We start from the raw sequence: 15,844 nt of genomic DNA, 5'->3' as shown, positions 1-15,844 counted from the left end.
AGGTCTTTCCATTTTCTGGTATCCTCTTCAATTTCTTTCTTCAAGGACTTAAAGTTCTTGTCAAATAGGTCTTTCACTTCCTTGGTTAGAGTTACCCCAAGATATTTTATGCTATTTATGGCTATCATGAAAGGTGATGTTTCTCTGGTTTTCCTTTTTTATTATATTTAGGTATGATCCTTGTATCCCCAGTCTCTCCAACACCTTTATCATAAATGGGTGTTGAATTTTGTCAAATGCTTTTTCAGCATCCAGTGAAATGATCATGTGGTTTTTTCTTTCAGTTTATTTATATGATGGATTACATTGATAGATTTGCGTATGTTGAACCAGCCCTGCATCTCTGGGATGAAGCCCACTTGATCATAATGGATAATTTTTCTAATGTATTCTTGGATTCGGTTTGCCAGTATTTTTATTGAGTATTTTTGCATCAATGTTCATGAGTGAGATTGGTCTGTAATTCTCTTTCTTGGTTGTGTCTTTGTGTGGTTTTGGTATCAGGGTAACTGTAGCTTCATAAAAAGAGTTTGACATTGATTCTTCTGTTTCTATATTGAGAAATACATTAAGGAGTATAGGCATTAGCTCTTCCTGGAAGTTCTGGTAGAATTCTGCATTGAAACCATCTGGTCCTGGGCTTTTTTTGGTAATGAGATTTTTAATAACAGCTTCTAATTCTTCACGACTGACAGGTCTATTTAGATTGTTCACCTGGTCTTGGTTCACCTTTGGTATATGGTACTTATCTAAAAAAATGTCCATTTCTTTTACATTTTCCAACTTTGTGGCATATAAATTTTCATAGTAAGATCTAATGATTCTCTGAATTTCCTCTGTGTCTGTAGTTATGTCCCCCTTTTCATTTCTGATCTTATTAATTTGCATGTTCTCTCTCTGCCGTTTGATTATTTGGCTAGGGGTTTTTTGATCTTGTTGATTTTCTCCAAGAACCAGCGTTTTGTTTCATTGATTCTTTGAATTGTTTTCTGTGTTTCTATTTTGTTGATTTCAGACCTCAGTTCGATTATTTCCAATCTTCTACTCCTCCTGGGTGAATCTGCTTCTTTTTTTTTCCTAGAGCTTTCAAGTGTGCTGTCAAGTTCTATAGATATCTGTTAAGTCCATTTGATTCATTACATCCAATAATTCTTATTTCTCTTTTGGGTTTCTGTCTGATTGACCTGTCCATTGGTGAGAGAGGTGTGTTGAAGTCTCCTACTACTAGTGTGTGTGGTTTGATGACTGCCTTGAGTTCTAGAAGTGTTTCTTTTACATAAATGGGTGCCTTTATATTAGGGGAATAGATATTCAGGACTGAGACTTCCTCTTGATTAATTGTTCCTGCTATGAGTATGAAATGTCCATCTCTATCTCTCTGATAGATTTTAGTTTGAAGTCAATTTTGTTAGATATTACAATGGCCACACCTGCTTGTTCCTTAGGTCTGTTTTCCCAGCCCTTTACTCTGAGTAGGTGTCTGTCTTTGTGGTTGAGGTGTGTTTCTTGTAAACAGCAGAATGTTGGATCCTGTTTTCGTATCCAATCTCTGAGTCTGTGCCTTTTTGTAGGTGAATTGAGTCTATTAATATTAAGTGATATTAATGACCAGTGGTTGTTGACTCTGGCTATTTTTTGGGGGGTGGGGCGTAGTAGAGTGTATGTGTTTCCCTTCTTTGAGTTGTGCTTATGAAGGGTCGCTAGATGTCTGAGTTATTGTAGGCAGTGTTGGGAATGTTGGATTCCTTAGGTTGTGATTTTCCTTCTAATACTTTCTGTATGGCTGGATTTGTAGCTACGTATTGTTTAAATTTGTTTTTATCTTGGAATATTTTGTTTTCTCCATTGATAATGAACAGTAGCTTGGCTGGGTATAGTAGTCTGGGCTTTCATCCATGGTCTCTTAGTTTCTGCAGTACCTCTATCCAGGACCTTCTGACTTTCTTGGTTTCCATAGAGAAGTCTGGTATAAGTCTGATAGGTTTATTTTTATAAGTTACTTGATCTTTTTCCTTTTCAGCTCTTAATATTCTTTCTTTAATCTGAATGTTTTGTGTTCTTATTATTATATGGTGAGGGGATGTTTTTTTTGAATCCAGTCTATTCGGTGTTCTGTATGCTTCTTGAATCTTCATAGGGATATCATTCTTTAGGTTTGGGAAGTTTTCTTCTATAATTTTGTTGAATATATTTTCTGGACCTTTGATCTGCAATTCTTTTCCTTCTTCTACCCCTATTATTCTTAGATTTGGTTTTTTTATTGTGTCCCATATTTCCTGAATGTTTTGTGATGAGAATTTGTTGGATTTGCTGTTTTCTTTGTTCAGAGTGTTTATTTTCTCTATGCTGTCTTCAGAGTCTGAGATTATTTCTTCTATCTCTTGTATTCTGTTGGTTATGCTTGTTTCTTAAGTCTCTGTTCGTTTACCTAGATTTTTCATAGCCAGGCGGCCCTCGGTTTATGTTTTCTTCATTGCCTCCATTTCAGTTTTCAAATCTTGAACCGTTTCCATTACCTGTTTGATTGGTTTCCCAGAATTTCATTTATGGATTTACTCATTTCTTCAAAGTTTTTGGTATAATTCTCTTCCATTTCTTACTCATTTTCAATCTTTTTGTTATACTTATCTTCCATTTCTTTATGGCAGATTTTCACCTCCTGTTTAAGTTCCTCTATTATTTTCATAAAGATCCCTTAGAGTTGATTTCTTCTATTTCTTCTGGAGTAGGTTGTTCAATTCTTCTAGTTTCATGCTCCCTGGATTTTGGTGATGTCATGTTGCCTTTCAGGTTGTTGGAGGAATTCTTGCATTGACGCCTGCCCATTTCCTCCTCTCTGGATGAAACTCATCAGCACTCTCTGGATAGAACTCCTCAGCACTCTCTGGATAGGACTCCTCAGCACCGAAACAGGGATAGCTGGTATACCAAGGACCCAGGAGACAAAAGGGTAGCAACAGTGGGGGCAGGGAGGCCTTCCGTGAAACACCCAAAACCCTGCTGCAGAAGCTGAGGGGGGAGGGGCTGTGCCTGTTATAGACATTTCTTGTCTCATTTTTTATTGGGATGAAAAATAGTGACTTTAATATTTCCCTATCAATTTTGAAGTTCTAGGATACACTAACAGTTATGTAGATCAGATGAAAAGTTTTGGTCTGATTTATTTAATGGTTTATGAGATACTTTATTGTGGAGCCAATTATGTTTGAACATGGCCCAGGAACTCAGTTTTTCACTTTGAGATGAATTTTATTCACAAAAGTCTGTACTTTATTTTAAAGTTGTTCGTTATGCACATTTTATGGTTTTATGTATTCATTACTCTTGATCAATGACTATATGTGGTATAAACACATATTTATAATGGATTTCTCCACTACATATTGCTTATGACTTCTAGTTTAAGAAATTTCTCTTCATAGTTTTTTCCTCAAATTTGTTAGAATTTTTATATTAAAACTAAGCTTTTGCTATGTCATTGTGTTTGCATTTCTTCCATTTCTGTGGCCACTTAGTGCTATTTTGAAGACATCACAAACTGCAGATGAAAAATGCAGAATTTTTATAGTAAGAATTTCATTCAGAAAACATGACATTTCTCTCTCCTGGGATTTTTCTATTTTTGGGGTGGGGTATTGGGAGTGGGTAAACAATATTGGTAAGGTTCCAGTTATTAACTTCAAGTGCTGATGAAAAAACTTACTTTTCCAGGTGGCAGTAGGTTTTCTGTATAATAACAGATATGTTACATGGGTTAGTTTATCTGTTTGGCTAAGGGTCACTCTCAAGGTAAGAATGTTGAGGTCTGTGGTTAATACACAGAACTTGGTTATGTTTATGTACTTAGAACCAACTAAATAATTAGTATAACAAAAGGCAAGATAGGAACGGCATATCTCCTCATATCTTCCTTGGGTTTGAGGCAAGTGTTGCATCAGCTAAACTTAAGCTCCATCATCCCTCTCCTGCAGGTTGATGACATTCTAGTCAAGTGGAATATTCTACTCTTGTACTCTATGAAACAATTAAGTTGATTCTACAGTCTTTTGTTTTACAATTTTAAACATATTTAGATAAACTGCTTTCTAATATATGTGTGGGCAGCCTTGAAAAAGAGTTGTAGACCACATTCTTAGAAACTTTGAAATGATATGTGCTTAGTTTGTGTAATAGTTAAAGAGAACTTGCCTGCACCAGGTCCCAGCAATTTCTGTGTCTTCAGAAGTTCTATTGATTTAGCTGTCACCAGATCATCTTACTTTCATCATACTTTGTTTCATGTTATTGTCTCCCTCTCCTCCCCATTCCATTCCTTCCTTTTTTCTCCCAAGAAGTCCTCATACTGCATTTCTGACACACATATGTGCATGTCTATGTTTATCTTTGTATATTCATATAGATTGATAGATTATATACAAGACTGGACACATCTCCTCTGGCACATAGCCTTGCATTTTCTTTCTTATAATATAAATACAATAATAGAGAGATTCTATAAATGAGAATAAAGAATGGCATTTGTCTTTTCAAATCTTTCTTATTATACTTAATGAATGGTTTCCTATTCTGTTCAAAACACTCAATAGTTTAACTAATTGAAACTTGATTCACATGAAGGGTATGTAGACATATGTAATGAACTAGAGCAGTCAGTGTTCAGAGAAAGGAAGAAGAGATTCAGAAGTTCTAGTCCAAGTACTCATGTGAAATGTCACTGAAGTCACATCAGCTACAACACTGTGACTGACTTCCTCCCTGCTGCTTACAGTTCTGCCTCTTGAAATGTCTCTACTGTTCTTTGTACTTCATCCCAACTATGGATCAGAAGGTAAACCTGGATATTTTCCTAATTTGTCTTAGCTCTATGATTTCTTTATAACTTTGTTTCTGTGTTTTGTTGTAGGGAACAACAGTAATAACATCACTGACATCAGTGCTGCATGACAACAAGGAATTCCCCAATCCAGAGATATTTGACCCTGGCCACTTTCTAGATAAGAATGGAAACTTTAAGAAAAGTGACTACTTCATGCCATTTTCAACAGGTAATAGAAATCCATTTCTATGGACATGAGGATCTGTGGAGACTTACATAGTGGCTCCCTAATGGCCAGTGATCAGGAGTATGAATTTCATTGTTTATGTGTGTCACAATAAAGATATGTCTTTTCTGCCAAGTTATGAAAGTCAGGCTTTAACTGTTCAATCACTGTTCAAAATTCAGAAAGTTAAGAGTATAGGGTGCTTGTATTCTTCCTTGAGCTATATCAGAGACTTACCAAAGAAGGCAAAGGTCATTTACACTTTACTCACTCACCGTGAAAATGGAGTTGTCATAATTTTCATTCAGGTCTTCTTTGCTGTGTCACTTACTTGCATACTCAACTATGTAATTACAAGTCTCCAAAAATACCAAAAATTACCGAAGTGCCTCAAGTATACTTGGTAAACACATGAATGAGTAATGCATCTTAAATTTCAGTTAAAGTATGGCAATGGGAAAGACTCCCAGATCTCTGGGTTATTGGGGATATCAGTACATTTATCTTTCCAACTTTATAAATAAATGCAAAAATAGAACAAAATTCTAATAAATGGCTCCCTAGTTGCGTCAAAAATAACGGATAGTGAAGAATCATAAGAAGAAATCACTTATCATAAATAGAAGTTCATGATTAGATCAGAGAGTTTTTACTCAGTTCAGCATGCCAGAAATGTCAATATCATCAGGAGATGACGGAGGTTTTGTAGATATTGCAGGACATTCTCCACAGATAATTGAGAATCCTGCGCCTTCTTATTTAGGATGAGAGTAATGGATATTGAGTCCACATCTGTAGTGTGTATGCTATCTTTGGATATGCAGCTACTGTCCTTGGTTTTGTTATTATTAATAATTAACACAGAATTTCTCTTCCTCAGTCTCTTAGGCAGTCTGATTACAGATGTGAACGACCACACCTAGTTAAAAAGTATTTTGAACAGTGTATTTCTTAATATTAGAGGTTAATTGAGAAACAAATGTGTTACACATTTTTCGATTTGCTGAATTAATTGTCCTTTCATGCGGTCATAAATTTATTCTTCCACCTAAAACTTATCATTCATTTATAGTCTGTTACAAATGCAGTGTTTCTCAAATTTACAAATGAGAATTATAATCTTTGATTTCTCCCCCTCTAGGAAAACGGATTTGTGCAGGAGAGGGGCTGGCACGAATGGAGCTGTTTCTATTTCTCACCACCATTTTACAGAACTTTAAGCTCAAATCTCTAGTTAATACTAAGGATATTGATACGACCCCAGTGGTCAATGGATTTGCCTCTTTGCCACCCCAATACCAGCTCTGCTTTATTCCTATCTAAAGAAGAGCAGATTGCCTAGTCCAAGCTGTGTTGTTTTCTGCAATTTTCCTCCAGACTTCATTCACCTCCTTCCCCATTTGGGACAAGATGTCCTTCCCCCTTCTAATGTATTTTCATTCTGTCATGACCCAGGAAACACCTGTTTACCATTTTGCAACTTGTGGAATCACAGTAGAAATATATTGTTATATTCAATTCTCTTCAACTGTGTTATTATTCCATTTGCTAATGTGTATCTGACCTTTAACTAAAATAGAACTTCACTTCAAAATAATGTAATAAGAGAATTAAAGGTCATTTTCTTACGTATGTTTTCAATAATAAGTAAGTTTGATTTGTTCACCTGTTCTTAGACTTGCTTACAGTTTATGTAAGAAGCAAAATAAAATAGAGTTCCCAATACATCATGTTGGTCCACATACCATGAAGCATAGTGCTTATAGGAGTGAGTGCTAGAGAAATATTTCATTGACTGAAGTGCTTGCCAATCAAACCTGAAGACATAGTGATGTGTTCTTGTACCAACACTGCGTAAACAGAACAAAAGATCCTGGGAGCTTGCTAGACATCCAACCCAGCCTAATTAGTGAGCCTTATTTCCCAGTGTTATAACCTGTCTCTGAAAACAAGCTTGTCAACTCCCAAGGAACAACACACAAGGTTCAATTCTGACATCCACATATGTGTATGTACATGTATTGACATTCTCTTACATATAGATACTTGATTATGCACACACATCCACACACCCACATACATACATGGAAGGTGGTACCAAGGCTCTTTGGCTGAGTATCACTTAGACTCACTAGAAGTATTTGTATTTCAAACAAACAACCAGTGTCCAGGAGTAGCTCCAGTTAGAGGATAAGTCATGGGGAGGGGTGCAATTGCAGAGTCAGGTCATGTCTTGCTTTGCTGTTAGTGTCAATAAAAGGTAAAATTTTAAATATGGTTTTTCCTTGATGTTCTTAGGTTAGAACTGAGCATGCATTTTGTTTTTCTATTGCTAACTATAAGCTCCATAATGCTTCCCTTCTCATCCCAAAAGAATAATGATTCCAGGAGGAGTCACATTTCTGTCACTTTTAGATGCATTATTTCCTTCCTACTACATTACAAGTATTCAAATGAGATGATTATCCCTTCCCTAACTTAATCTTAGAGAAGTCACTTTGTCTAAGTTCCTACCTTGGGTTCTACTGCAGATTTATTTCTGTATATACATTAGTGCACAAGCACACATTCTCAATGCTATTTGATCCATAATACAATTGTTGTGGCACAAAATGTGACTTTTTGTTAAAGTGAGTCAAAGTACTAATGTTTTACACAGTTTTGCATTTTGCTAATAAAGATTTTCTGCACACTTTACTCCGCTATCGTCATGTCTTTAAATTTGCATTCAGACTTGCCACCTGTTTTCCTCAGTATTTGTATTGCAGTCAGCTCACATTGGAAATTATCAGTTATAAGACCGTGTGTACCAATTGTTTTGATAAATTGCCTCTCATTCATCTATTATCTGTATGTCTTTCTCTATATCATCCCCTCTCCCATATATTTATGTATTTTGTCTCTCCTTTATTTTTGCTTTATTATTATTATTTTATTACTATAAAAATACCAATTCAAATTCCCACTCCCTCCCCTTCTCCCACTCTCTTCACATACTTCCCAACCCTCCCCTCTCCAGTCCTAAGAGAGGACAGGGCACCCTGCCCTGTGGCAAGTTCAAGGCTCTCCCTACTACATGTAGGTTGAGCAAGGTATACATCCAAATAGAATAGGATCCCAAAAAACCAGTACATGCAGTAGAGACAAATTCCAGTGCCACTGTCAGTGGCCACTCAGTCTGCCCCAACTATCATCCATATTCAGAGGGACTACTTTGATCCCATTCTCATTCACTGCCAGTCCAGTGGAGTTGGTGAGCTCCCCATTAGTCCAGGCAAACTGTCTCAGTGGGTGAACCCCTCATGGTCTTAACCTTCTTGCTCATACTCTCCTTTCTTCTGCTCTTCAACTGGACCTTGGAAGATCAGTCCTGTGCTCCAATGAGTTTCTCTGTTTCCACCTGTTGTTGGACAAAGGTTCTATAGTGATATTTAAGATAATAATCTGTCTAACTACTGGGCAAGGCCAGTTCAGACACCCTCTCCTCTATTGCTTAGGGTCTTTGCTGGGATCATCCTTGTAGATTCTTGGGCATTTTTTCTAGAGCCAGGTTTCTTACTAACCCCATAATGGCTCCCTCAATCAAGATATCTCTTTCATTGCTCTCTTATCTGTCCTTTCTCCATCTTGACTATCCCATTACTTCAAGTTCACCTCAACCCTCCACTTCTCCTCTTCCATCTACCCCCGTCTCCTTGCTACCAATTTTGTCAGGTGATCTAGTCTGTTTTCAATTCCCAGGTGGGTCTACATATGTTATTCTTTGGGTTCAACTTATTACTTAGTTTCTATAGGATCATGAACTTCTATAGGATAAATGTTCATTGTTTATGGCTAGTATCCACTTATGAGTGAGTACATACCATATTCATTTTGGGGGGTCTGGGTTACCTCACTTAGGATAGTGTTTTCTAATTCTATCCATTTACAAGCAAAATTCAAGATGCCACTATTTTTTTTAACTGCTGAGTAGTACTGTAATGTGTAAATGTGCCATACTTTCTTTCATCCATTATTCAGTTGAGGGGTATTTAGGTTGTTTCCAGGTTCTGGCTATTACAAATAATGCTTCTATGAACACAGTTGGATAAATGCCTTTGCAGTATTATTGAGCATCTTTTGGATATATTCCCAAGAGTAGTATTGCTAGATCCTAAGGTAGGTTGATTCACAATTTCCTGAGAAACTGCCACACTGATTTCCAAAGTGATTGCACAAGTTTGCACTCCCATGAGCAATGGTGGAGTGTTCCCCTTACTCTGTATTCTCTCTACCATAAGCTATAATTGGTGTTTTTGATCTTAGACATCCTGACAGGTGTAAGATGGTTGCTCAGAGTTGTTTTGATTTTCATTTCCCTGATAGCTAAGGAATTTGAACACGTCCTTAAGTATTTTTTGGCCATTTTAAATTCTTTTGTTGAGAATTCTCTATTTAGTTTAGTACACCATTTTTTTAATTGGCTTATTTAGAAGTTTAATGTCTAATTTTTTGAGTTACTTATATATTTTGGAGATCAGTTTTTTGTCTGATGAGGGGTTGGTAAAGCTCTTTACCTATTCAGTAGGCTGCCTTTTTGTCTTATTGATTGTGTCCTTTGCTTTACAGAAGCTTTTCAGTTTCAGAAGGTCCCATTTATTTATTGTTGATCTTATTGTCTGTGCTACTGGGTCATTTAGGAAGTGGTCTCCTGTGCCCATGCATTGTAGGCTACTTAGCACTTTTTCTTCTATCAGGTTCAATGTGATCTGATTTATATTGAGGTCTTTAATCCATTTGGACTTGCATTTTGTGCATGGCAATAGATATGGATCTATTTTCATTCTTCTACAGGTTGACATCCAGTTATGCCAGCACCATTTGTTGAAGATGCTTTCGTTTCCATTGCATAATTTTTCTTCTTTGTCAAAAATCAGGTGTTCATAGGTGTGTAAATGATGTAGGAGAGTCTTCTATCTCTCTGTTGCTTTCATTGGTTAATTAATAAAGAAAACTGCCTGGCCTGATAGGTCAGAACATAGGTTGGCGGGGAAGACAGAACTGAATTCTGGGAGAAAGAAGCAGAGTCAGGCAGAGGCAGAGAACTGCCTGCCATGAAGCTTCCAGGTCAGACACACTGAATCTTTCCCGGTAATCCACGAGTTCGTGATGAGACACAGATTATTAGAAATGGGTTGAATCAATATGAGAGAGTTAGCCAATAAGATGCTACAGATAATGGGCCAGGCAGTGTTTAAAAGAATACAGTTTCCATGTAACGTCAATGTCTCTGTTTTTATGCCAATACCATGCTATTTTGATTACTGTAGCTCTGTAATTGAGCTTAATGTCAGGGGTGATGATGCCTTCAGAAGTTCCTGGGATTTTGTTTTTCCATATGAAATTGATTATTGTTCTTTCAAGATATGTGAAGAATTGTGTTAGGAGTTTGATGGAGATTTCATGGAATCTATAGATTGTTTTTGGTAGAATTTCCATTTTTACTGTGTTGATCCTTCCTGTCCAAGAGCATAGAATACCTTTAAATTTTCTGGTGTCTTCTTCAATTTCTTTCTTCAAAGACTTAAAGTTCTTGTCAAATGGGTCTTTCATGTCCTTTGTTAGTGTTACCCCAAGATATTTTATGCTATTTGTGGCTATTGTGAAATTCTTTATATCCTCCGAAATCCTTATTCCATATTCTCACCAGCGCTTGTTTGCTATATCATTTTAATAGTAGAGAACAGTACCATGGTGAGGTGAAATCATTTTTAATAGTAGAGAACAGTACTATGGTGAGTTGATATCTCATTGTGCTTTTGATTATCTTTTCCTGAAGACTTTCATCACCTACTATTTCACAATTACACGTTACAAGCTTTTGTCCATATTTGCTGACAGTCTTGTATTGTGTGCCTTTGCTATTTTATCAATAAAGAATGATCCAAGTCCAGGTTTGTCTAAATCCATAGACAATGTGTGTCTGAGAGAGTATATACAGAGAGTGGTCTGTGTCTGGGATTGTGGTAGTCCCACACACCTTTTCGACAGCCACCAGCCCATGGTTAGGACTTAAAGATTCTGCCTGGCTTTTGGAGGAATAACTATGAAATAATAACTGTCAGGAATTTATTATACAACCTGTTATCTCCTGCTATATTTTTCCTCACAAAGCATATTTTTGTTAAATTTTGCTTCCTAGCTTTGGATCCTGAATGGTGACAGAAGTCCTAGGGAAAGTCTGTTCTCTACCAAAATACTGTTCAGACATATTGTAATTCTGTAGCCATAAAAAGCTGCCAGGTGCTGGGGAATATGATCCCCCCAAAAATATAAGGTTTGTTGCTTTTGTTTACGTTGCATTTCTTTAACTCCATGAAGCTGTGATACTTTGCCAGTCTAGAAAACCTGATGATCTAATAAAGATCTGAATGGTCAATAGCAAGACAGGAAAAAAATAGGCAGGGCTTTTAGGTAGAGCAAATATATAGAAGAAGAAATCTTGGAGAAAGGAAGGAGAGAGATTGAAAGAGGAGGACATCAGGGGGCAGCCATCCAGCTACACAACAATCCACAGGGTAAGAGTGAAAGTAAGACGTACAGAAGTAAGAGAATAGAGAAAGCCCAGAGACAAAAGGTAGAGAGAATTATATAAGTTAAGAAAAGCTGGTAAGAAATATGCCAAGCTAAGGCTGGATATTTGTAACTAAGTATAAGCCTCTGTGTGATTTATTTAGGAGCTGGTTGGCAGACCCCCTCCAAAAGAGTCAAAAGTTTGAAACATCAAAGTATAGTCAGTGACGTAAGGCGTGTCTATCCATGGCTGCATAGGTTTCCACATGACTCTATGGCAAGTCCAGAAGCTCCATCTGTAAGCTCTGACCTTAGCATAGGGACATCATCCCTGCCTGCTATATCTCACTGAATTGCCGCAAACACTGAAACCAATGAGAGAGTCTCTGCTAGCTCCACCCACCAGGTGTAGACATAGTCTCTTGTCAGGTGACAGGGAGTTGGAGAGGGTGGTGGTGACAGTTCATGGTTGGCAGGTTAATGTTGTTCCAGAAGGTCAATATGCAGACACACAAAGGGAGTGGAGCAATGAAGTGTTATCACTACTAGTTCAGTACTGGTTTAGAGTCCAAGGAAATGATCTTCCTCTTCCAAATGTATCCACTGCTCCTAGCTAAACTATAGGGAAATAGATATGACAGAGACAAGTCTTGATTCCTGTATTCTTGAATGTAATTTTTCTTTTCATTATACCTAGGCTGAACATTATAGAGTCTCACTTGGTTTCTTAGTTCTTAGCGCTCTAAGACTACCTAATTGAATAGTGTGTCTGTGGAATATGAGCACTGGAGAACCTTATTCATTACTCTTTGATAATTTGTCTAAATAAATCACAAGAACACCAAACCATAGTAACACATATTTATAAAATGATAGAATTACCATTTACAAACACAAAAACATACCCAATTCTGAACATACCTATGAAATATTCAATCAAGTCTTTGCATTCCTTCTACTTTTTCCTCTTCTTTTCATTTTCAAAATGTTGGATTAAATTTCTATAAGGGTTAAAGCAAAGTAGATACTTAAGACACTGACAATTCAATTTTTTTCTTTATTTTACTTATCAGAGCCCACCATGTCATAAAGGTATCTTTGTAGAGGACTCCACTTGTGAATGCTACTTCTCTAAAGGTAGAAGTAAACATGAAGGTAAACGGAGTGGTTAGAACTGACATGCTACCATACAATCTGCTGTGCAATCCTCACAGTCTTGCATTCCTCTGCACACTGTCATTTCAGGGTTGCAGAGAGGCTTGCTCTGGTTGATCATGTAATATACAACATTACCTATATGACTTAGAGAAAGTGACCAGGAGGCTTTGCAGCTTTCCTAGTCCTCAGAGGTCAGGCTCAAATCCCTTTAGCCTCCTCAGTTCTTCTCATCCTAGACTCACTCTAGGACTTCCCGTGGTAACAGGTGCCATATACACTATGCTCTTCCCCTACTGCTGAGTACCTGCTGGCTCACTTGAAATTATCATGTGCAATACAAAAGCCTGTCTTTTTAAATTTTCCAATCCTGTTTTACAAGTAAAACATTACTGTGATTTTTGTTTATATGTCCATATAGTTTTATGGAGTGCTTTTAATTTTTTTGGAGTTTTATGGAGATTGTTTTTGTTGTTGCTGTTGTTGCCCTAGGAAAAAAATTCTGTTGTCTAGTTAATAAAATAATAATATTGAGTCCTGGTTTGTTTAATAAATGTTTGCATTTTTTTAAAAAGTAAGAACTTCAGTGTTGTGAAGAGGTTAGAATGTTACAAGTCCAGAACCAAATGAGCTCAGGCAGTCTCAGCTTGCTTTCTGGTAATTTGTAGCATTTTTTTTTCAAAATCCTAAAAATCTTTGTGACTATTAGGCAATCATTTTGAATATATAAATTGGTTCCTGGCTTCCACCAACCAAAATGATAAGAATGTCAGAATTTTATTTGAGGCCTGTACCTGAGTTTTCTCTACATTTTATAATCACCTTACCTAATGTGTCTACTGATAAATTTTACAAAGGTCTTTGTTCATGCTTTTCTTTGAAATTGTTCCCATTTTGGAACAAGATATTGGGGAAAACATTGTTCCATTTTTCTCTGCCATATATATTTCGGTCCAGAATAAATTATTTCCTTTGAGTGAGAACTATTTCTTAGACATGGAAGAGGGCCTATTTCAGATGAGAAAGGTGACTGGGAGTCAGAATGAGGAGGAACCAAAATGATAAAGACATTTATTTACAATGTCACAATCATGATATACTTGAATAAAAGTGACATTATGGAATCTATTCAATTTTGTGATTAATATGCACTAGTAATTTTTTCATAAATATTGCAAAATATTTTTTAAAATTATATTATTTTTAAATTCATGTTGATGAAAGAAGAGGCAAACTAAGAAACAAAATGTAATGAAGGGTCAATAAAATGTTTTCTCAAGAGTCAATTCATCTTTGTATGTGTTACAGTAATTGGTTATATTCATGCATCATCAATAGGTCTTTTCTTAAAAAGCAAAGAAAATGCAGACCAGTTGAGTGCAGAGGCCCATCTTTCTTTCAGTGTTCTATGATTCTTACATTCTATAAAAGGAAAAGTTGGTCCAAAGCATTGTACTGACTTACAAATGTGCCAGAACAAGTATCACTCTAGGCATGAAAAAGAAATCTACTAACACTGTTTTATTCAAATCTATTCTTTTGTATTTTAGAGCAATATGATTTGGGCAACTAATTCCTGCTTACTTCATGGTAAATAATAAACGTAACCATGGCTTTGGGTAATTGATGCTTATCTTAGCTCCCTTTGTAGATATTTTTGTAATCTTTGAACAGGATTACAAAACTTGTTCAAATGTTTCTGACTTTTGTGTAAAAACAATGATGACATAATTATTGACAAGATTCACGTTTACTGTGAATGTTAGTGATTATGGTCAGTATAGTGCCATAGTCCACTCTCACGAATTTGTGATGGTTATAATTAAATGAATGCTTTTACGCAGGGAAGGGGGGAAAATGCAAAAGGTATAGATTGTTAGAAATATCCTCTTAGGCTAAGGAACTTGAATACTTAGTACTCACTTGATGATGCTATTATGTGAGGTTTAGGTCATGTCAAATATTGTCACTGTCTAGAGACTATTGTGGTTATTCATTTTCACTACAGCATTGGTTGGACAAGGAGAATTCTAACAACTTTCTTTAAGAGTCTATGGTAAAGCTTTGGAAGTATGCATGCCCATTAGATAGTCACTTTGGTTTCTAAATTCTTTCAGCTCTGAGCTGTGAGACACTGGCAGTTCTTTATTTCCCATTACCTGTAGGATAAAAAAAAAGGTCTTTCATAGTTAAACTACATAACACTGAAAAACAGTTTTCTTTAACTAAAAGATTAATATATATTTTTTGATTCAAGATGTATGACTGGTAGCTATGTTTTTTATCTTAGTTTTACAAATGACCAAAAATGAAATGAGGTATAAGACTTGCATTGTTAAAAAAAATATGTCCAAATATTCAATAAAACAAAGAAGTATTTTAAATATACAAGACCATGTGGTGCACAAATATATTTATAGCCATTGGGACAATATAGCAAAAACTTATCAGTTTGAGGTCAACATAAGCTACATAGTAAACTTTGTTAAAAAAATAAATACATTTCATGGGATATACAAACTATCCATAAGTCTTATATTTTCACCTGGTCACTAACCTGAGGATGTACAGGTTGATGTGTTTTCTATCATCTCAAGATTAATCTACTGCTTCACAAGAATCGTTACTCATTACAAATATGTCTGCAGAAGGAGGGAGAAGATATGCAAGGAAGTCTGGACCACGAGGGCTTGGTCCACCCACTGAGACAGTGTGCCTGTTCTAATGCAAGCTCACCAAATCAAGCTGAACCGGGACTGAATGAGCATGCGACCAAACCGGACTCTCTGAATGTGGCTGAAATGGGGGTCTGATTGAGAAGCCATTGATAAAGAACCTTCATCTGTGGATGGGCGGAGATAGAGACAGAGACTCACATTGGAGCACTGGACTGAGCTCCCAAGGCCCAGATGAAGAGCAGAAGAAGGGAGAACAAGAGCAAGAAAGTCAGGACCACGAGGGGTGCGTCCACCCACGGTGGGACTGATTTAATGGAAGCTCACCAAGGCCCCCTGGAATGGAACAGAACAGGCATGTGATCAAATCGGACTCTCTGAATGTGGCTGACAATGAGGGCGAACTGAGAAGCCAATGAT

The 15,844-nt window shown here is 36.6% G+C and overlaps 1 protein-coding gene across 2 annotated transcripts in view; it reads left to right on the top strand.

Moving 5' to 3' along the window:
- LOC125412190 (cytochrome P450 2C25) overlaps positions 1-7,739 on the top strand; it is a 35,805-nt gene extending 28,066 nt beyond the window's left edge. For both annotated transcript variants that reach the window (XM_048452767.3, XM_085693852.2), the window contains exons 8-9: positions 4,904-5,045; positions 6,184-7,739. In XM_048452767.3, coding sequence (XP_048308724.3) covers positions 4,904-5,045; positions 6,184-6,365 — 324 coding nt within the window. In that variant the 3' untranslated portion in view covers positions 6,366-7,739. The remainder of the gene's footprint in view (positions 1-4,903; positions 5,046-6,183) is intronic.
- Positions 7,740-15,844: the final 8,105 nt, after the last annotated feature.

Source organism: Myodes glareolus, chromosome 7 (genome assembly GCF_982192425.1).
Source record: "Myodes glareolus chromosome 7, mMyoGla1.1, whole genome shotgun sequence".
In the NCBI taxonomy this organism is placed as follows: domain Eukaryota; kingdom Metazoa; phylum Chordata; class Mammalia; order Rodentia; family Cricetidae; genus Myodes; species Myodes glareolus.
This window is presented reverse-complemented; position numbering and strand designations above follow the sequence as displayed.